This window comes from Carlito syrichta, unplaced genomic scaffold (genome assembly GCF_000164805.1).
Source record: "Carlito syrichta isolate Samal-C Ts95f unplaced genomic scaffold, Tarsius_syrichta-2.0.1 Scaffold111498, whole genome shotgun sequence".
NCBI classification, from domain to species: Eukaryota; Metazoa; Chordata; class Mammalia; order Primates; family Tarsiidae; genus Carlito; species Carlito syrichta.
Genome location: NW_007055594.1, coordinates 150,179 through 170,888, shown reverse-complemented (window position 1 = coordinate 170,888; position 20,710 = coordinate 150,179). Strand labels below are relative to the sequence as shown.

Genomic DNA, 20,710 nt, shown 5'->3' with positions numbered 1-20,710 from the left:
TTTTTTTTTTTTTAATTGGAGTCCCACTCTGTCACCCAGGTTGGAGTGCAATGGTTCGCTGACAGTCACTGCCACCTCGACCTGCTGGGCTCAGGTGATCCTTCCGCCTCAGCCTTCCAATTAGCTGGTACTATAGGAGCACACCACCATGCTTGGCTACTTTTTTTGATGTATTGTAGGGACGAGGTCTCACCAAGTTGCCCAAGCTGGTCTTGAACTCCTGGGCTCAGGCAATCCTCTCACCTCCCTCCCAAAGTGCTGGGATTACAGGCATGAGCCACCATACCCAGCCTAGACTAAAGGTGGGAAAGGATCCCTTGGCTGCTGAGAGGAGGCAATAGGTTCTTTACCTTTAACCCCAAGCATCAAGCACAGGGTCAGGCATTGGTGGGGGTTCAGTGAACACCTGTTAAAAAAGACTGAACCACTGAGTGAGAACCATAATGCACACTTGTTTTGATACACTGTCTCAAGTGCTTCCAACTATCCTCTCAGGTCAGGCGTCACCACCCACAACCTAGACACGGAAAGTGAGGCCCACAGAGGTGCGACAACTTGACCAAGTTGACAGATGTGACTCAAATGCTTTGTATACCTTGTGGCCTTCAAATCACCTAACAACGATGGAAGCATGACCCTTAAAAATCTCCTGCCAACCCACATTCCCCTCCAGCTCCCACTGCCCACTGCCTGAGTCCCCTCACCAGCGGCCTTGGCACTCTTTGCTGCCATCTTGTTGGATACAGTGACCGAGATCTTGGAGGTGCTGGTGTCGGGCCGCCTGGGGGGAGTGCTGGGTGGGGAGTCACGGTTCAGGCTGTTGGCAATCATTCGGGAAGCGGCTGCAGGAGGGAAACGGGAGAGTCCGGCTGAGGTGGGAACCTGGGAGATCGGCCTGAATCCAGCAGTCTCAGGGCCAGGTTGGAGAAGGCCCTGGGACTGAATGAGGAAGGGTCAGCTGGTGGCTGCGCTATCCTTCTAACAAGATGCTTGGGGAGAGGTAGGCTTTACCTTCTCAGGATCTAGCCCATCTCTCCCTGCCCTGAGAGCCTTGCCTGAGGCCCTAGGCCAGATCAGTTCTTGTCACATCTCACCCATCAGTCACCCGGTCCTGTACTGAATTTGTCTCTCCCCTCCCCACCCTGTTTTAGACATGCTGATTTCCAGGACCTTCCTCACCCAGCAAGCAGATGCTGCCTCAGGGCACTTGCTGTTCCTTTGGCCCCGAATGCAGTTTCCCAAGTACCAGCGCATTTGCTGTGTCTAGTCATTCAGGTCTCCTCTCAGATGGCAGCGCCTGAGTCTTCCCTGACCACCCCATCAAAAACAAAGCAGCATCTCCTCACCCCTGCATCTCCCTTACCATACTGCCCTTTCTCTTTCCTCACAACCCTGATGATTCTTGACTTAAATCATATTTCTTTGTTTACTGGAGGACTCTCCCACAATAATTCAAGCTTCACCAGGAGGCCCACTGTGTGCTGAATGCTCAGCAACTACAGTGATTTCTGGCCCTTCACAGGCCCTTGATAAATGTCCCCTGGAAAGATGAACACTATCGCTGAAACTTCCCAACATCCCTATGAGATAGGATCAGCTACAAGACCATTTTATAGATGAGGAAGCTGAGACTCAGGGAGGAGAGTCCCTCAGCCAGGCCTCTAAGCAATGTGGGTCTGGCTGCAGTAGGGCTGGGGCAAGAAAAGGGGACATCCTTCTGGGGATGGGTGGCCAGTCTCTGGCAACCCTGTCCTCTGTGTAGCAAGAGGAGGGATGCCCCAGGGGCACAGGTGGAAACTACAGCATGCGCATGGCAGCGCCAGCCCCAGAGTGAGGGAGGAGGTGGGCCTTGTCTCAGGGTACAGTTGCTGCTAGCTTTAGGGTGTGGTTTTAGGGGCTCTTGGGGAACGCCTGCAGCGGCAGGGAGGCTCTTCATGCTACCATTATTTGTTAGCCAGACCCAGTAACCCCACCCAATCCCTCCTTCTGCCAACCAGCTTTCAGATTTCGTTTTTTAGAGACAGGGTCTCACTCTGCTGTCCAGGCTGGAGTGCAGTGGCACAGTCATAGCTCACTGCAGCCTCAAACTCCCGGGCCCAAGCAACCCTCCCACCTCAGGCACAACCAACCACATCTAGCTTCAAATTTGGGTATTTTGTCCCACCTGCCTTCCAAAAAGGTCTTCTTTTTTCTTCCTCTTCTCTCAAAGCCCCGTAAGTCCCTCATAATAACTTTCAACATATTATTATAATTACCAACTACTTGTTTGGTTTTTTGTTTGGTTTTTGTTGTTGTTGTTGTTTTCTGAGTTGGAGTCTCACTCTGTACTCACGGCCACCGCAGCCTCAACCTGCTGGGCTCAGGTGATCCTTCTGCCTCAGCCTTCCATGTAGCTGGAACTATAGGAGTGTGTGTGCCACCACACCACACTAATGTTTTGATTTATTGTAGAGACGAGATCTTGCCAAGTTGCTTAGGCTGGTCTTGTATCTCTGAGTTCAGGCAATTCTCTCTCTACCTCCCAAAGTGCTGGGATTATAGATGTGAGCCACCACGCCCAGCTTGCTTGTTTATTTTTCAATAATTATAGCTGGCTGGGCTTGGTGGCTCAGCCTGTAATTCCAGCACTTTGGGAGGCCGAGGCAACTGGATTGCCTGAGCCCGTGGGTTCGAGACCAGCCCAGGCAACTTGGCGAGACCTAATCTCTACAATAAATCAAAAATTACCTGGGCGTGATAGCTACTTGGAAAGCTGAGGCGGAAGGACTGCCAGAGCCCAGCAGGTTGATGCTGGGGCGACTGTGAGCATGCCACTGCACTCTGGCCTGAGCGATGGAGTGAGTCTCTAACTAAAAAAAAAAAAAAATAGAAAAAATAATAATAATTATTGCTAGAGCATGTAGAACATGACATCAAACCTACACAGACCATTTGGCAAAAGATGAACCCCAGGTATCCATCGCCCAGATCAGGCAACAGAGCATTACTGGTACCCAGAAGTCCTGGGACTGGTACTTTCCTATCAGACCTCCTCCCTGCCCCAGGAAGTAATGTTTGGCTTTCAGTCCTGCTTAACTTTCTCTTAATGACTTGGTATACATCCTTTGACAACTTTCCCAAGCTGTTTCTCCTGACAATCCTTAGACTGGATGGGGTGGCTTTATGACTGGTGCTTGCAAACTTTCTAGCTCCTATGAGAGCCTCCATTCCCAACACTCTTCACCTGCCCAAGTGCCACATGATCAGGGTTTTCTGCTACAAAAGGCAAGCAGTTGAGAGGCCCCTGCCTCTTGCACTAGACCCAGAGGGAACTGCGTTGCTTCAAAGAGGTCAGGAATGTGAGGCATTACTACCATGGCAGGGAAGCACCATGTGGATAGAGGCTAAACAGTCAACTCTGTCTTTGCTCTGCTGAGCATGAGCTGCAGTTAGGATGCCAGAGAACATCTTTTCCCCCTCCCGATACAGACACACACACTTCATATTCTAAAACGGATCTAAGTGAACATCTCAGGAATACTGTATTTGGAGCATTATTCCCCACCCCTTTCCTTCTTTGCCTGCTTCCCCTTTCTTTTTTTTAATTTTTAATTTCATTTATTTTTGAGTTGGGGGTCTCACTCTGTCACCCAGGTTGGAGTACAGTGACATGAGCACAGTTCACTACAGCCTCAATTTTCTGGGCTCAGCCAATCCTTCCACCTTAGCCTCCAGAGTAGCTGGGGACTACAGGTACATGCCACCATACCTGGCTAATTTTTTTTTTATTAGGCTGGCCATGGTGGCTCACACCTGTAATCCCAGCACTTTGGGAAGTAGAGGCAAAAGGATTGCCTGAGCCCAGGGATTCAAGACCAGCCTAGACAACATGGCAAGATCTCGTCTCTGCAATAAATCAAGAAAAATTGCCAGGCTCGGTGGCTCAGCCTGTAATCCTGTGCCTTGGGAGGCTGAGGTGAGTGGATTGCCTGAGCCCGCAGGTTCGAGACCCACCTGGGCAACTTGGCAAGACCTCATCTCTACAATAAATCAAAAAAATTAGCCGGGCTTGGTAGCGCGCGCCTGTAGTTCCAGCTACTTGGAAGGCTGAGGCGGAAGGATCGCTGGAGTCCAGCAGGTTGAGGTTGCGGTGGCCGGGAACAGCCACTGCACTCTAGTCTGGGCGACAGAGTGAGACTCCAACTCAAAAAAAAAAAAAAAAAAAAATTAGCCGGGCATGGTGGTGCATGCCTGTAGTTCCAGCTACTTGGAAGGCCATATATACATATATATACATATATTCCCCCATCCCTTTAAAGAGAGACAGGGCCTAGCTATATTGCCCAAGCTGGTCTCAAACTCCTGGCCTCAACTGATCCTCCTGCCTCAGCTTCCCAAAGTACTGGGATTACAGTCATGAGCCAGTGGATCCAGCTCCCTTCTCTTCTTTTTTTTTGAGGCTCAGGCAATCCTTCTGCCTCAGGGGAGCCTTCTGCCTCAGACTTCCAAGTAACTGGAACTACAGGTGTGCACCACCACGCTCAGTTAATTTTTGGGTTTATTGTAGAGACAAGGTCTTACCAAGTTGCCCAGGTTGGTCTCGAACCCCTGGGCTCAGGCAATCCTCTCGCCTCTGCCTTCTAAAATGCTGGGATTACATGTGTGAGTTAGCCATTGCGCCTAGCTCCCTTATCTTCTTTTTTTTTTTTTCTTTTTTTTTTTTGAGTTGGAGTCTCACTCTGTCGCCCAGACTGGAGTGCAGCCTCGCTGCTGGGCTCGGGCCATCCTTCCACCTCAGCCTTCCGAGTAGCCGGAATTACAGGCGCGCGCTACCACGCCCGGCTAATTTTTTTATTTTACTGTAGAGATGAGGTCTCACCTGCCCAGGCGGGTCTCGAACCCGCGGGCTCAGGCAATCCACTCACCTCAGCCTCCCAAAGGCGCAGGATTACAGGCTGAGCCACCGAGCCCGGCTCTTCTTAATTGCCCACTTTCTCCACTAGTTTTTTTGGGTGTTTTAACTTACTAAACGTATTTAGAACTATCAAAGACATTCAGAAAAGTATGCAAATCTCATTTTAAAGATCTGAAAGACTGATAAGACTATTCTGTGCTATTAGAGATCAGAATAGTGGGTACCCTGGCAAAGGTATGATGACCAGGAGGAGGCACAAGGGGGATTGTGGCAAGTTGGTCATGTTTCCATTTCTGGATTTGGATGTCAGCTACACAGGGGTCCCATCTGTGAAAGTAATCAAACTGTACCATTATGACTGAACCCTTTTCTGCACATATATTGTGGGGGACTGTTGTAAAAAGGAACCTTTATTTGTTTAGCCATCCTGCATCCACACCTTTGGGAAGGCCCTGTCCACAATGACTCTGGGCTAAGCCCATGTGACTCGCTTTGGCCAATGGGACAAGAGCAAATGTTATGCAAGCAGAGGCTTAAGAGACATGCTGAGCATTGGGACCTGCTCACCTATGCTGCTTTTGGGAACCCTGCAACTACTACTGTGTGAACAAGCCCAGGCTATTCTGCCGGATAACAAGAGTCACTGGTCAAGTCATCCCTTTTGCCCAGATGACATCAAGCCAACCATCAGATATGTGAAAGAGGCCATCAACTCAGCCTCAATCTAGCTGCCAGTGACCACTGAGGTCAGCTGAGCTGTCCCAGAAAAGATTAACCAATCCATTAACATCATAAGAAATAAATGGCTGTGTGTTAGCCAGGCACAGTGACATGCACCTGTACAGGCCAGGGGCAGTGGCTCATGCCTGTAATCCCACCACAATGGGAGGCTGAGATGGGAGGATCGCTTGAGCCCAAGAGGTCGAGGCTGCAGTGAGCTATAATCATGCCGCTATACTCCAGCCCAAGTGACAGAGCAAATTAATAAATAATAAATTTAAAAGGTATCATACTGTTTAAAGCAGAAGTAGCTAGGCACAGAGGCTCACGCCTATAATCCCAGTACTTTAGGAGATGGAGGCGAGAGGTTTGCCTGAGTCCAGGGGTTCAAGACCAGCCTGGACAACTTGGCAAGACCTTATCTCTACAATAAATTTTAAAAAATTAGCAGGGCATGGTGGTGTACACCTGTGGTTCCAGCTACTTAGAAGGCTGAGGCAGAAGGATCACCTGAGCCCAGCAGGTTGAGGCTGCATTGGCTGTGAGCATGCCACTGCACTCCAGCCTGGGTGACAGAATGAGACTTTTAAAAAAAAAAAAAAAGCGGGCCGGACTCAGTGGCTCAGCCTGTAATCCCGCGCCTTTGGGAGGCTGAGATGAGTGGATTGCCTGAGCCCGCGGGTTCGAGACCCACCTGGGCAGCAAGACCTCATCTCTACAATAAATGAAATTAAAAAAAAAATCAGCCGGGCGTGGTAGCGCATGCCTGTAATTCCGGCTACTCAGAAGGCTGAGGCAGAAGGATCACCGGAGCCCAGCAGGTCGAGGCTGCGGTGGCCGGGAGCAGCCACTGCACTCCAGTCTGGGTGACAGAGTGAGACTCCAACTCAAAAAAAAAAAAAAAAAAAAGCATAAGTATACAGTCAATAGTTATCACTCACAGATTCCATATTTGTAAATTTGCCTACTCACTAAGATGTATTGTAACCCAAAATCAATACAAGCAACACTTTTACAGTCATTCGCAGACATGCTCAAGAAAAGTCTGTCACCCCATACACAATGTTCCCAGCTGGGGTCAAACAAGGCACTGCTGCCTTCTTAGTTCAGCTCCCACACTGTAAACAAGTACCCTTTTCCCAGTCTACTTAATGCCATGAATGTGCAGTTTTGTACTTTTTGTTAGTGATTTTGCTGTTTAAAATGGCCCCCAAGGCATAGTGCTGACATGCTGTCTAGGTTGCCCAAGAGCAAGAAGGCTATGCTGTACCTTATAGAGAAAAGGTGTATGTTAGATAAGTTTTGTGCAGGAATGAGCTGCAGTGTTGCTGACTGTGAGGTCCATGTTTATGAATCAACAACAGATATTAAAAAAGGTATCATTAAAGGGAAACACATTGACCAATTGAAGAAGATGCTATGACCACAGGCTTGCAGGAACCTAACCCAGTACTTCCTGTAGGGCAGATTCTCCATTGCTCTACATTTCTCCCAGGAGCTAATAATTCACTACAGAACATACTGTGGTGACTTTATAGTGGGTGAGAACTGACTGTGTATAGCCAGTCTCTACCCAGTTCATTTTTTTCCCTAAGAGAAAAGGGCCTCAGATGGCTTTGTTTCCACCTCTGCAAACTATAAGAGTGATGGGACAATCAGATGTGTCCCCATCCTGACAGAGAGTAAGCCCGAAGGGAAGGACGCATGAATAGATGGGACTCACCACTGGCAGTGCCACGGCGGATCTCGGCTGGGAGGGGGCTGGGGCCACAGGGCACTGACTCAGTAGCAGCTTTGCACATGTCCTGTAAACAATGGACATGAGTTAGCACAGCTGAATCAGAGACCTAGAGATTTGAGCAATACCAGGAGGATCCGAACCTGACTGCCAGAGATTTTAAAACACTTCACTTCTAATCATGAGAAAGCATCTGACACGTCCAAACTGAAGAACAACCTACAAAATATCAGATCAGTACTCTGCAAAATTGTCAAGGTCATCTAAAAACAAAGAAAGACTGAAATGCACATACCAAGAAACTAAAGAGACACAAGTAAATGCAAGGTAGTATCCTGGATTGGATCTTGGAATAAATCATTGGTTAAAAAAAAAAAAACAGGGTCGGGCATGATGGCTCACACCTGTAATCTCAGCACTTTGGGGGGTGGAGGCGAGATGATTACCTGCATCCAGGAGTTTGAGACCAGCCTGACCAACTTGGTGAGAGCTCATCTCTATAATAAATCAAAAAATTAGCCAGGTGTGGTGGCACATGCCTGTGGTTTCAGCTACTTGAAAGGCTGAGGCAGAAGGATCACCTGAGCCCAGCAGGTTGAGGCTGCAGTGGCCGTGAGCGTGCCACTGTACTCCAGCCTGGGCGACAGAGTGAGAATCTGACTCAAAAAAAAAAGAAAAGAAGAAAAAGAAAAAGAAAAACAGATGAAATCCACAGTCAAAAAAAGAAAAAAAAAGGAGAGAGAGCCTGATGTAGTGGCTCACGCCTGTAATCCTAGCACTTTGGAAGCCAAAGTGGGAGGATTACTTGAGGTCAGGGGTTCGAGACTAGCCTAGCATAGCAAGCCCCTATCTCTTTAAAAAAAAAAAAAAGAAAGAAAGAAATCCAGTCTGTAGTGTACTAATGTTAAACTTTTAGTTTTAACAAATGTACCATGGCCATATAAGATGTTAATACAGCAGAAGTTTGGTGAAAGAGATACAGAAGCCTTCCATATTGTTGTTTGAACTTTTTTATAAATCTGAAATTATCCCCAAATTTAAAAGTTTACAGGACTGGGCAGTAGCCCAAGTATATAACCCCAGCACTTTGGAAGGCCAAGGCGAGAGGATTGCTTGAGCCCAGGAGCTCAAGACTAGCCGGAATAACATAGTGAGACCTCATCTCTACCAAAAACAAAAACAAAAACGCAGGTATGGTGGCACACGCCTGTAGTCCCAGTTACTTGGGAGGCTAAAGTGGAAGGATCACCTGAGCCCAGGAGGTCAGGAGGTTGAGGCTATGGTGAGCTGTGATGTGCCACTGCACTATAGCCTGGGCTACAGAGTGAGACTCTGACTGAAAAAAAAAAAAAGAAAACTTTAAAGAAAGAAAAATACAATGTTATACTTGGTGACCTTCTCCATAACAACTGAGATAACATCCCTGGCTTGAGAAATCTGTGGGATCCTGTCCTGGATGACGGAGGTATGGAGGCCTGTCCCAGGATGGAGGAAGCTACTAAAAAATGATGAGAATAACCACAGCAGCCGCCAGCTGGCAAAGTGGAGAACTTGAGAGCAACACTTTCCTTCTTTCCTTCTCAGTCACATGGAATATGGAGTGGACAAGTTCATCAGGACGGTGGATGGAGACAGTACCCGCAGGTCACAGCAAGAGATCAGTGAGTGGCCGCTGTCAGAACTTATTGAGGATGTCACCCCAGGCCTGGCATTCAAGGCCACCACACTATCTAGTAGATGGCCACTGCATCAGAGTGTGTGAAAAGCCCGTTTCATAGACAGCCAGGAAGGTAGGTCACTGTGAGTAGAGGGCCAAGACTGGAATGGCCTCCTTGTTAGCCAAGTTACCATCTGGGTCCCACATGGGAAGCTCCTGTCCTGGGGACAGATAGGCCCCTGGAGAATGGTCACTTTCATGAGGACTTCATGGTCACTTTCATGAGGTCACTTTCATGAAAGTATAATAATAATAATTACAGAGAGCCTTTACTGAGGCCCTGCTATGGGCAGTTGATGCTGTACTAGGACACTACACGGCTTAGACTCACAGCCACCCTTCAGGAAAGGTTTGCCTCTCTGCTTTTTAACAGAAGGTCAAAGAAAGGCAGAGAGGTCAGGCAATGTACCCAGTGTCACACAGCAAATGGCTGAACCAGCCCTGTCACCCAGGTTTGCCTGTCCTTGCTGCCAGGCCTCCCGTGACGCTGCAACCGCCCTTCCACCCCATGCTAAGCCCAGGGACAGAGGGGCTGGCCAGAGCACCCACCTGGCGGTGCACCACCTTGGCGTGCTTCAGAATGGCGATGATGTCGCCCACCACGGTCACGCCCAGCTCATTCATGATTTCCTTATTGAGATCCAGCAGCATGCTCTTCTGAATTCTGCCAGGAGGATCAGTGTGAGTCCCCACATGGGCCAGAGAAGGTGGGCCAGCCAGTTCCCTGCTGCCCCCGCCCCAGGTTCAGCTGCCTCACCTATTATCCACAAACATCACGGCGTAATTGACAGCAGGTCCTGGAGGAATCCCGGCTTCCTTAAAGAACTGGATCCACTCGGAAGTGGCTGGGGATTGAACAGGGCTCATTATGCACATTATTCTCTTGAGGGAATAGCATTAGCAAAACCACAATAGCAGTGGCTGCCACAAATTAAATGCTCATCACATGCCAGGCCCTGTGTTGAGTGCTCCACATACGACAGAACCAAGCCTTCCAATCTTGTGAGTTAAGCAGTATTAAGAACTCCCCAATTTGCCAATGAGGAAACTGAGGCAGGGAAAGATTGGGCAATTTGCCCCAAGCCACAGTGCCAACAAGGGGCAAAGCTCCCAAACTCTTAACCACGGTCCTTCTCCTTACAGCTTTGCTCTGCCCTGGAGCTCACTCTAAGCATCATTACACACACTTGGCCAATGACAGATTTGGGGGAACTGGGACTCGGGGTTCTCTGACCCGGTCTCCATCAGCCAGCCCAGGGCCAGAGGATAACATGACCCAAGGTAGCTAGTAAAAAGAGTCACAAAGCCTGCCCATGCCCTCAGCAAGCCCCTCCCCCACAGTAGTAGCCCTGCCTCAGAGACATGCACTTTGAAACTCAGGTTTGAATTCTGACTCTGCCATTTCCTGGCTGAGGAATTTTGGGAAAGTTAAGTTTTGGTGCCTTGGTTTCCTCATCTGTGTATTGAGGATAATATATGTCTAACAAGTATTTATTGAGCATGTGGCACAGGACAGGTTCTATTCTAAGCACTGGGGATACCACAGGGCACAAGACAAAGCTCCAGGCCTCATGGAGCTGAGGTGCTAGTGATAACAGCCCCAACATCCCTGAGTCACTACATAGACTCAATGAGAAAATCCACATAAAGGGTTTTATTTTATTTCATTTTAGAGTTGGAGTCTCGCTCTGTTGCCCAGGCTGAAGTGCAGTGGCATGCTTACTGCCACTGCAGCCTCGATTTGCTGGGCTCAGGTGGTTCCTTCCAAGTAGCTGGAACCATAGGCACGCACCACCACACCTGGCTAAATTTTTTTGCTTTCTTGTAGAGTCGAGGTCTTGCCAGTTGCCCAGACTGGTCTCAAACCTCTGGGCTTAGACAATCCTCTCACCTCTGCCTCCCAAAGTGCTAGGATTACAGGCGTGAGCTACTGTGCCTATCCAAATAAAGGGATTTAAATGGTGGCTGGCCCAGAGGACATCCTCATGTCAGCTTTTATTACTATTACTATTGCTACTACTACAACAATCACCACCACCCTACAGAGCCAGGGCGAGACCAGGTAGACCCCACCCATGAAGCTTTATTCCTCCCAAATTTCTCTCTTGGTCTCTTAGATGTGGTCCTCAAACTGACCCTGCCCTGTCAGGCCAGGTGGTAGATAAGATCACTGATTCCAAGTAGAACATTTTTTTCCCCACGTTTTACTATCTCTGAAATTCAGATCTACCTCATAACTGATGGTGTACCACAGTTTAATTTGTAACTTATGTTTTTCTTCCTCATTGTATATAACAGTACATCTGACAATCCATGCTATTTCAGACTAGAAGAACTTTATAGGTTGGGCATGATGGCTCACACCTGTAATCCCAGCACTTTGGAAGCCAAGGCAGATCACTTGAGGCTAAGAGCTCGAGACTAGCATGGGCAACACAGCAAGACCTGACTCTACATAAAATGAAAAAAAAAAAAATAGCCAGGTGTGGCAGCCTATAGTCCCAGCTACTCAGAAGACTGAGGTGGAAGAACTGTCTGAGCCCCAGGAGGTAGAGGCTGCAGTGAGCTGTGATCAAGCCACTGCACTCCAACCTAGGCGACAGAGTGAGACCCCCGATTCAAACAAATAATAAAAAATTTGTTGCCGGGCATGGTGGCTCAAGTCTATAATCCCAGCACTTTGGGAGGTCAAGGTAAGGGGATTGCCTGAGCCCACGAATTTGTGGGCTCTTGGTGAGACCTCATCTTTACAATAAATCAAAAAAATTAGCTGGGCATGGTAGCACATGCCTGTAGTTCCGGCTACTTAGAAGGCTGAGGTGGAAGGAACACCTGAGCCCAGAAGGTCTCTGCTGGGGTGGCCATGAGTGTACCACTGCACTCCAGCCTAGGTGACAGAGTGAGACTCTAACTCAAAAAAAAAAAAAAAAAAAAAGAAGCTTGTTATTTGCCTATTTTGCTTTTAAGAAAATTAAGGCCCAGAGTAGGGAAAGAGACATATTCTGGGTCAGATGTCACATGGGTGACAGTGCATGGTTCAGGCCAAGGCCCATGAGCCACATCTCTCCCAAGGAAACCCCTGCCTGACCAGCCACAGGTCTGTGACCCATGGTGATGACTGGCCCGAGCTCTTGGGGATGAGGCTGGCAAGGAGTGCATGCCTTTGGGACTTCTTCTGCTAGACCAGAGGAGAGAAGAACCAGTTTCCTATTTTGCACAGACACAGTCCACCTGCCAAACCACAGGACCCTGAGTTCTATTAGCCAAAAGCGAGTACTGTACCTCTAAGTAACAAAAAGCACCACATAATGATTCCATTTATATAAAATTTCTAGAACAGGCAAATCTAAAGAGAAAGTAGATTAGTGGTTGCTAGGGGGCGGGAGGATGACTGCTCATGGGTATGGAGTTTTTAGAAAGAGTGATGAAAATGCTTTGAAATTGTGGTGATGGTTGCACAACTCTGTGAACAGAGAACATAAAAATCATTGAACTGTATACAGGTAAAACATTGTATAGCAGGTAAAACATATGGTATATGAATTATATCTCAGTTAAGCTTTTATTGGCCAGGCGCGGTGGCTCACACCTGTATCCCAACATTTGGGGGGGGCCAAAGCAGGAGGATCACTTGAGGCCAGGAGTTTATACCTGCCTGGCAACGTAGTGAGACACATCTCTACTCCACAAAATATTTTTGAAAAAGAGAGAGAGAGAGAGAGAGGGAGAGAGAGAGAGAGAGAATTAGCTATTATTAAGGGGAGAAAAAATATTACCATAAGTTAGGAGTAGCTTTCTACCTGAGACAAATCTTGTGACTTTAACCGCAAGAATACTGGAACCCAGTGTCCAGGGAACTACAAGAGTCCCCACTCTTGGCACACGGCATCATTTCATATATTACTAAGAAGGAAAACATGGAGCCAATTAAAAAGTCATAAGCCACCAGCTGTAAGACATATCCCGTATCAGAATGTTAAGGTGCACAATAATGTATGTCTTACAATCAAAGAAGGGTGGCTTGCTGCACACACTGGGAGATGTACAAGAATATTCATAGCAGCTTGTCTATAATAGCGCCAACCCAGAAACAATGCAATATCCATTGACAGTAGCATTGATAAGCAAATGGTGGTCACCCCATGGTGAAATACTGCACAGCAGTGAAAAGGAAAGAAGTATAGTTAAGGCATGGCAACGTGGGTAGCCCTCAGACATTATGCTGTGCACAAGCAGACAGACACAAAAGAACACACAGCATGGTTTCCTTCAAAGTCTATAGCACAGGAGTGTTTCCACTGGTGATACAACTATAAAGGAAAGATGTTCACAAAAGATAAGAGTGGTTTATTCCATGAGGAGGAGGGAGGGGCATGTAATTGGAGCAGGACCCTCAGAGGGCCGACAATGTTCTACTTTTTTTTTTTTTTTTTTGAGTGGGAGTCTCTGTTGCCTGAGCTAGAGTGCAGTGGCACGCTCATGGCCACCACAGCCTTGACCTGCTGGGCTCAGACGATCCTTTCACTCAGACTTCCAAGTAGCTGGAATTGCAGTCACATGCCACCACGCCCAGCTAATATTTTCATTTAGTGTGGGGATGAGGTCTTGCCAAGTTGCCCAGGCTGGTCTCAAACCTACAGGCTCAGGCAATCCTCTCACCTCAGCCTCTCAAAGTGCTGGGATTATAGGCGTGAGCCACTGTGTCTGGCCTCATGTTCTATTTCTTGACCTAATGGGTAGAGGGAGTTTGTTTGTTTGTTTCCATCTCCTTTGGAACTATAATATACATGCAAAAAAGTACTCAAGTCAGTAGATTTTCCCAAGTCAAACACACCTATGTAACCAGCACCCAAATCAAGAAATAAAATATTTCCAACATCTTAGAACCCCCTTGTATTCTCTTTGTAGTTCTACTTCCTCCTTCCCAAAGCCAACCACCATCTTCTAACAGAACAGATTGGTCTTGCTTGCTTCTGTGGTTTATATAAATGGAATCATAAAGGAGATACTAAGATGCTTGTTCTTTAATTGCTCTTAAAACCACAAATAGGTTTTATGTACTTTTCTACATGTACAATAAATCTCAAAATTTTTCAAAGTCTCCAACTAATCTCTATGCCTTGGCAATCCCAAAATACAGAACTTAAAGAGGACATGGGGATAAGGCCACAAGAGTAGCAACAGTTGACATTTATAGAGAACTAACCCAAGATTTGACATGCTCAAATTGCCTGAAACCCAGGATGTAGGGAGTATCAATATCTCTAAGTCTCAGGCCAGGAAACCAAGGCTCTGAGAGACTAGGCGGGAGGCCTGTTGGACTTCATAACCCAAGTTCTTCATGGCTAGACTGTGCACTCAAGGAGGCCAAACTACAGTGAGGAAGCGGGTAGACCTTGACTGGTCCCGCGCCTGCCCCTGCCCCACCCCCACCCCCACGTTCCTCAGAGTCCAGCTGTTCCTGTCAGTGACCCCAGCCCTCCCTCTCGCATTCTGTCCTCCCCCACCAAGGCCATACCTCAAAAAGGGCAGTGGGGAGAGGGGGCCCTGGAGAGAAGGCCACAGACTCACCCATAGTCACTGAGACCATTGTCTCCCTGGCCCTGACGCTGCTCCCTGGAGCCTGAAAGAGGGAAGGAGAGGAGAGGGCCCATGAGTCGCCGCCGGCTGTGAGTGTATGTCCCTCTCCCTGTGCCTATCTGTCTGCCTGCCAGGGGAGCATTCCTGGGCTGGGGGCTCATCATCCAGGAATAGCCTGGAGCAGCTGGCAGGATGTCAGCCTGGGACAAGCTGCCACAACTATCACTTGTGCCTGGGACAAGGCCCAGGGACAGCAAATGTCCACAGCTCCATTCCCATATCCCCCAAAACGTTGGCCAGATCAGGAGCAGGAGGGAAAAAAGACACCTTCTGCCCAACGCTTTAATGATAAATACAAAAAATTAAATTAAATTTTTAAAAAAACACCAATAAATACCCATTCAGTCATCTATTCCAAAGTTACATACAGAAGAGTACCTACATACCCAGCTAGTCTACAGGGCAAGGCAGGAGGATCCCCTGAGCCCAGGAATTCAAAACTAGACTGGGCAACACAGCGGGATTACATCTGGAAAAAAAACACACAAAAAAAATCTATTTGCTGAGAACCTATTATGTGTGAGGCATTTTCAGATAATGAGGTAAATAAGAACATGGAACTTAGCATCTGATTGGGGACAGAGGAGGGAAGAGACAGAGCAAACAAGCAAAACAGTTAACAACACAGTGTGTCAGGAAGCCTTGAATGTCATGGAAAAAACGTGGAGAGCCTGGGAAGGAAGGTGTTGTAATTCTCAACAGGGTGATCAGGGAAGACCTAAAGTGACATTTAAAGACAGAAAGGACCTTTGGGAGGCTGAGGTGAGTGGATTGCCTGAGCCCGCGGGTTTGAGACCTGCCTGGGCAGGCGAGACTTCATCTCTACAATAAATCAAAAAATTAGCCGGGCGTGGTAGTGTGCGCCTGTAATTCCGGCTACTCGGAAGGCTGAGGCGGAAGGATCACTGGAGCCCAGCAGGTTGAGGCTGCGGTGGCTGGGAGTGGCCACTGCACTCCAGTCTGGGCGACAGAGTGAGACTCCAACTCAAAAAAAAAAAAAAAAAAAAGACAGAAAGGAAGGGAAGGAATAAGCCATGTGGCTTTATAGAGGAAGAGTCTTCCAGGAGAAAGTACAGTAAGTCTGGTGCCCTGAGCCAGAGGCTCCTTCGGCGTGTTGAGGGACAGCAAGGAGCCAGTGTGGCTGCAGTGGAGCAAGCAAGGAGAGCAAGGAGGTAACAGGTCAGAGACAGGGCATGGAGCACTTGCCAGGCCCAGTGGCTGACGCCTGTGATCCCAGCACTTTGGGTGGTGGAGGAGAGAAGAATGCCTGAGCCCGGGGGTTCGAGACCAGGGCAACTTGGTGAAACTTCGTCTCTACAATAAATAAAAAAAATTAGCAGGGTGTAATGGCATGTGCCTGTAGTTCTAGTTTCCTGGCAGGCTGAGGTAGAAGGATCGCCTGAGCACAGCAGATTGAGGTTGCAGTGGCCGTGAGTGTGCCAGTGCACTCCAGCCTGGGCAATGAAGTGAGACTTCTACTCAAAAAAAAGAAAAAAGAGATGGGACACCAGAGAAGACACAGAAAACCAATTTTTACTTAGATAAGATTAGCAGATGCTAGAAAGGTGGTATTAAAGACATATTAGTAGTAGCAGAGACTTTCTCCATTAGTAGCAGTGTTGAAAGGGAACTAAAGAAATAACTCTATTTATTTATACATTTTTAAATTTTTTGTGTGTTTTTTTGAGTTGGAATCTCACTCTGTTGGCTGTTGCACGCTCACAACCACCGCAGTCTTGACCTGCTGGGCTCAGGTGATCCTTCTGCCTCAGCCTTCCAAGTAGCTGGAACTACAGGCACACACCACTACGCCTGGCTAATTTTTTGATTTATTGTAGAGATGAGGTCTCACCAAGTTGCCCAGGCTAGTCTTGAACTCGTGGGCTCAAGCAATCCTCTAACCTTAGCCTCCCAAAGTGCTGGGATTATAGGTGTGAACCACCGTGACTGGTCTTTCTTTTTAATTTTTTTTTCTTTAGAAACAGGGTTTCACTCTGTCACCCAGGCTGGAATGCAGTGGTGCAGGCATAGTGCACTACAGCCCCCAATTCCTGGGCTCAAGTGATCCTCCAACCTTAACTTCCCAAATAGCCAGGATTACAGGCACATGTCACCATATCCAGATAATTTTTTAACTTTTTTTTTGAGTTGGAGTCTCACTCCATCACCCAGGCTGCAGTGCAATGTCACGCTCACAGCCACCCCAGCATTGACTTGTTGGGCTCTGGTGATCCTTCCATCTCAGCCTTTCAAAGTAGCCGGAACTATAGGCGTGCGCTACCACGTCCAGTTAATTTTTTATTTATTGTAGAGATAGGTCTCGCCAAGTTGCCGGCACTGGTCTCGAACCCATGGGCTCAGGCAATCCACCAGCTTCGGCCTCCCAAAGTGCTGGGATTACAGGTTGAGCCACCGAGCCCAGCCAACTTATTTTTTTGTAGAGACAGGGTCTCACTATGTTGCCAGGTAGGTCTCGAACTCCTGGCTTCAAGAGATCCTCCCACCTCAGCCCCCAAGAAAATAACTTTCTCACATGCTGATTCAACGCCATCTGACTCCAGGTCCATTTGGCCCACACTGACCTGGCCTAAATTCCTTCCCACTTGGCCTGCTCTCTTCCCTGACCCAGCTCCTCTACTCCATCTCCTTTGCCCTCTCCCTCACTCTGCCTCCTTCCACCCTCCTTGGCCCCCAATGCCGATCCTTCTTCCTCACCCCTCCTTCATTTTCTCTGTGGGGTGCAGAAGGCCCTCTGCCCTGGCACCTTTCCGTTTACTATCCATACCAACTTCCCTGCCCCCCACCTGATTCTGATGGTATAAGAGTGGTCAAGAATTCTGAAACCAGACTGCAGAGTGCAAAGCATGCTCTACCACTTACTCGCTATGTGGCCGTGGCAAGTTACTTCACCAGTCAGGCTGCCGTGTCCCCATCTGTGAACTGGGATGGTACAAACATTACTTACCTTAGAGGACTGTCATGAGGCCTAGCTGAGTTTCTATGTGTAAAGGCACTTGAGATTGAGTACAGTAGCTCACATCTATAATCCCAGCACTCTGGGAGGCAGAGGTGAGAGGCTTGCCTGAGCCCAGGGGTTAGAGATCAGCCTGGGCAACCTGGCGAGACCTTGTCTCTACAAAAAATTAGCCGGGTGTGGTAGCACGTGCCTGTGGTTCCAGCTGCTTGGAAGGCTGAGGCCAAAGGATCACCTGAGCTCAGCAAGTCGAGGTTGCGGTGGCTGTGATTGTGCCACTGTACTCCAACCTGGGCGAAAGAATGAGACTCTGACTCAAAAATAAATAAATAAATAAAAATAAAGGCACTTGAGACAATGCTTGTTGCATACTAAGGACTCCAGAAGTGTTACACCTGTTGCATCCCCAGGTCTCCCACCGTTGCCCTCCCTCCCTACCTAGGTGCTTTGCTAGCCTCCCAGTTTTTATACCGGGTGTCTCCTGTGCCCGGAATGCCTATTCCTCCTGCCCTCCTTGCAAGCTCTCCTTCCTTCTGCTTGGCTGTCATCTACTTTGTGAAGCTTTCCCTAAGTCTCCACATGTGAGACCCTCTCCTCCACCCTTGGCTATGGCTCATCTTGCCCTTCTCTGGCTTATGCTGAATCTTAGTGATGAACATGACCATGGACATCACTCTGCTCTGCACTTGACACTGTTAGATCCACTTTCCCTTCTGGATTTTACCACACAACAGGCATCTCTCAAAGAGCAGGGTATGGAGAGGTTTCAGTCAGACAGAACAACAACATCTCACATACCAAGCACTAACTATGCACCAGGACCAGGGCCAGGGATCATGCCGATGCCTCACAATAGCCTCATGAGAGAGAACTATTATTAGCCTCATTTTAATTGGTGAAAAAAACAGCTCGTTGAGGTGCAGCCGTGTACCAAATGCCACCATCTATCAACTGACCTTACTGGGATTCAAAAACAAGTTCTCCCTGATTCTGATGATTATGTAGCAATTCCTGTTGAGCTGTTACTATGTGCCAGGAACTGAGTATATACACATCTCAGGGATTCCTCATAACCACCTTGGGAAAAAAGTGAAAATGAGTCCCATGTTATAGATGACAGTGGCAAGTCCATGATCATACAGCAAGTAAGGGCAAGGTCAGGTCTTGAACCCAAGTCAGTCCAATGGCTGTGGTTAGTGCTGATCAAGGGAATACTATGAACCAGGCACTGTGGTCTGCCTTCGCCAAGTCTCAGATAATGCTTACCAGAATCCTTTCAGCACTGGTATTCTCCCACTATTGCTGCAGAATTCTCTGCTGGACTGTTTTCTCTCTCCACAATCTTAAGAGCCCATCTCCAGCGCTGACTTTCTGAATAGCGAAAATTATAATAGTCATTTTAAAAGTTGCAGCTGCCAAAACTCAAGTAATTACCATGTACCAGACTCTGTGTGCTAAGCCCTTTGAAGAGTTGGACCCAAATCCCAGTTTTATCACTTCCTAATCCTGATTCTGGACAAGTGGCTCAAACTTTCTGACTCACTTCCTGCAAATGCACAATGATAATGCTAAGAGTACCTATTCTTAAAGGTGTCATAGGAATTAAATTAGTTAATAAACTCGGGGCTAGTAGAACAATGTGCAACCGGTGACAGGTGTGATGTTAAGTGTGCATTAAACAAATAACTCTTGGTGAGCTAGGGAAAGAGTGGGACAGTCACTGACCTAATGTCAGTTGTATGTAAAGTGTGAGTTGGAAACTGAGTATAAGTAAGACAGCTTAATGGGGTCCATGGGATCTAACAACATGGACTCACATAATACAAGTTATTCTCTTTTCAACTCTTTCCATTTCCGTCTACAATTAATGACCTGTTTGGTTTCCTTTGTATTTTAGGTTAGGTTTTCTATCCTCTCATGGTGAGCAAGGCTGGTTTTCCATTCAGATAGCAATGTAGGCCGGGCGCAGTGGCTCACGCCTGGTAATCCCAGCACTTTAGGAGGCAGAGTTGAGAGGACTGCCTGAGCTCAGGGGTTCAAGATCAGCCCGGGAAATTTGGGAAGACCTCGTCTCTACAATAAATAAAAAATTTGCCAGGCGTAGCGGTGAACACCTGTAGTTCCAGCTACTTGTAAAGCTGAGGCAGAAGAATCACCTGAGCCCAGCAGATTGAGGCTGCGGTGGCCGTGGTCGTGAGCGTGGGACTGCAACCCAGCCTGGGAGACAGAGTGAGACTCTGACTCAAAAAAAAAAAAAAAAAAAAAAAAAGATAGCAATGCAAATTTTCCTTCTCAAATTAATTGACTGGGGAAAAAAATGCACCATTTTCAAGAAAAAGAAAAATCTAATACTACAGGATTCAGCAAAAGTGGCCAAACAGTAAACAGCAAGATGTCGATTTTCCCAGCTCCAGTTCAAAGTTTTACCCACTGCTGTCTCTGGGCTTCCTCCCTCTCTCTACTTCTTTGGAATTTCCAGCAACACCAATGACTTCCAGAATCATCATCATTACAATCCCAACCTATGAGCTCTTACTGTGCCAGGCCCGGTGCCAAAAGCTTTACACACACATTTCGACAGAATCCTCAAAACGACCCTATTTGATTTCGGGACTATTAGCCCTCAGTGCATAAATGGGAAAAAATGAGGCACAGTGGAGCTGGGACTTGAACCAAGATCCGACGGCTCGCAAGCCCAACAATTTTTCCCATCAGGTGCAAATATCATCAATAATCAATAATAGTAGAGCAACGAAGTGAGCACTGTGTGCAGGCGCTGAGCTTAGGGGCTCCGACGTGCACGAGCTGACTTCTCACTCCAACCCATGAAGCCGGCGTCACAGTTGAATTCTGACCCCCATTCTACAGAGGAGGAAACTGAGGCTCAGAGAAACAAATCGTTTGTCCGGAGCCGTACAGCGGAGTCCGGACTGCGTCCAGAGCCCTGGATGCCACCCATACCCACCGTGTCCGGCCCAGTCCCACCACCCCTCGGCCCGCGCCTCACCTGGCCCACCGGGCCCGCAC

General features: G+C 47.9%; 1 protein-coding gene across 2 annotated transcripts in view; it reads right to left on the bottom strand.

Annotated features, from left to right (window-relative positions):
- CUNH19orf47 (chromosome unknown C19orf47 homolog) overlaps positions 1-20,710 on the bottom strand; it is a 26,624-nt gene that overhangs the window by 5,730 nt on the left and 184 nt on the right. Inside the window, exons 1-6 of one of the 2 annotated variants that reach the window (XM_021718083.1) lie at positions 20,691-20,702; positions 14,641-14,692; positions 9,827-9,914; positions 9,619-9,733; positions 7,338-7,419; positions 705-842 (exon numbers count right to left, since the gene is read on the bottom strand). In XM_021718083.1, coding sequence (XP_021573758.1) covers positions 705-842; positions 7,338-7,419; positions 9,619-9,733; positions 9,827-9,914; positions 14,641-14,659 — 442 coding nt within the window. In that variant the 5' untranslated portion in view covers positions 14,660-14,692; positions 20,691-20,702. Of the gene's footprint in view, positions 1-704; positions 843-7,337; positions 7,420-9,618; positions 9,734-9,826; positions 9,915-14,640; positions 14,693-20,690; positions 20,703-20,710 lie in introns of those variants that run through there. The other variant, XM_008069896.1, reaches the window with a different exon arrangement.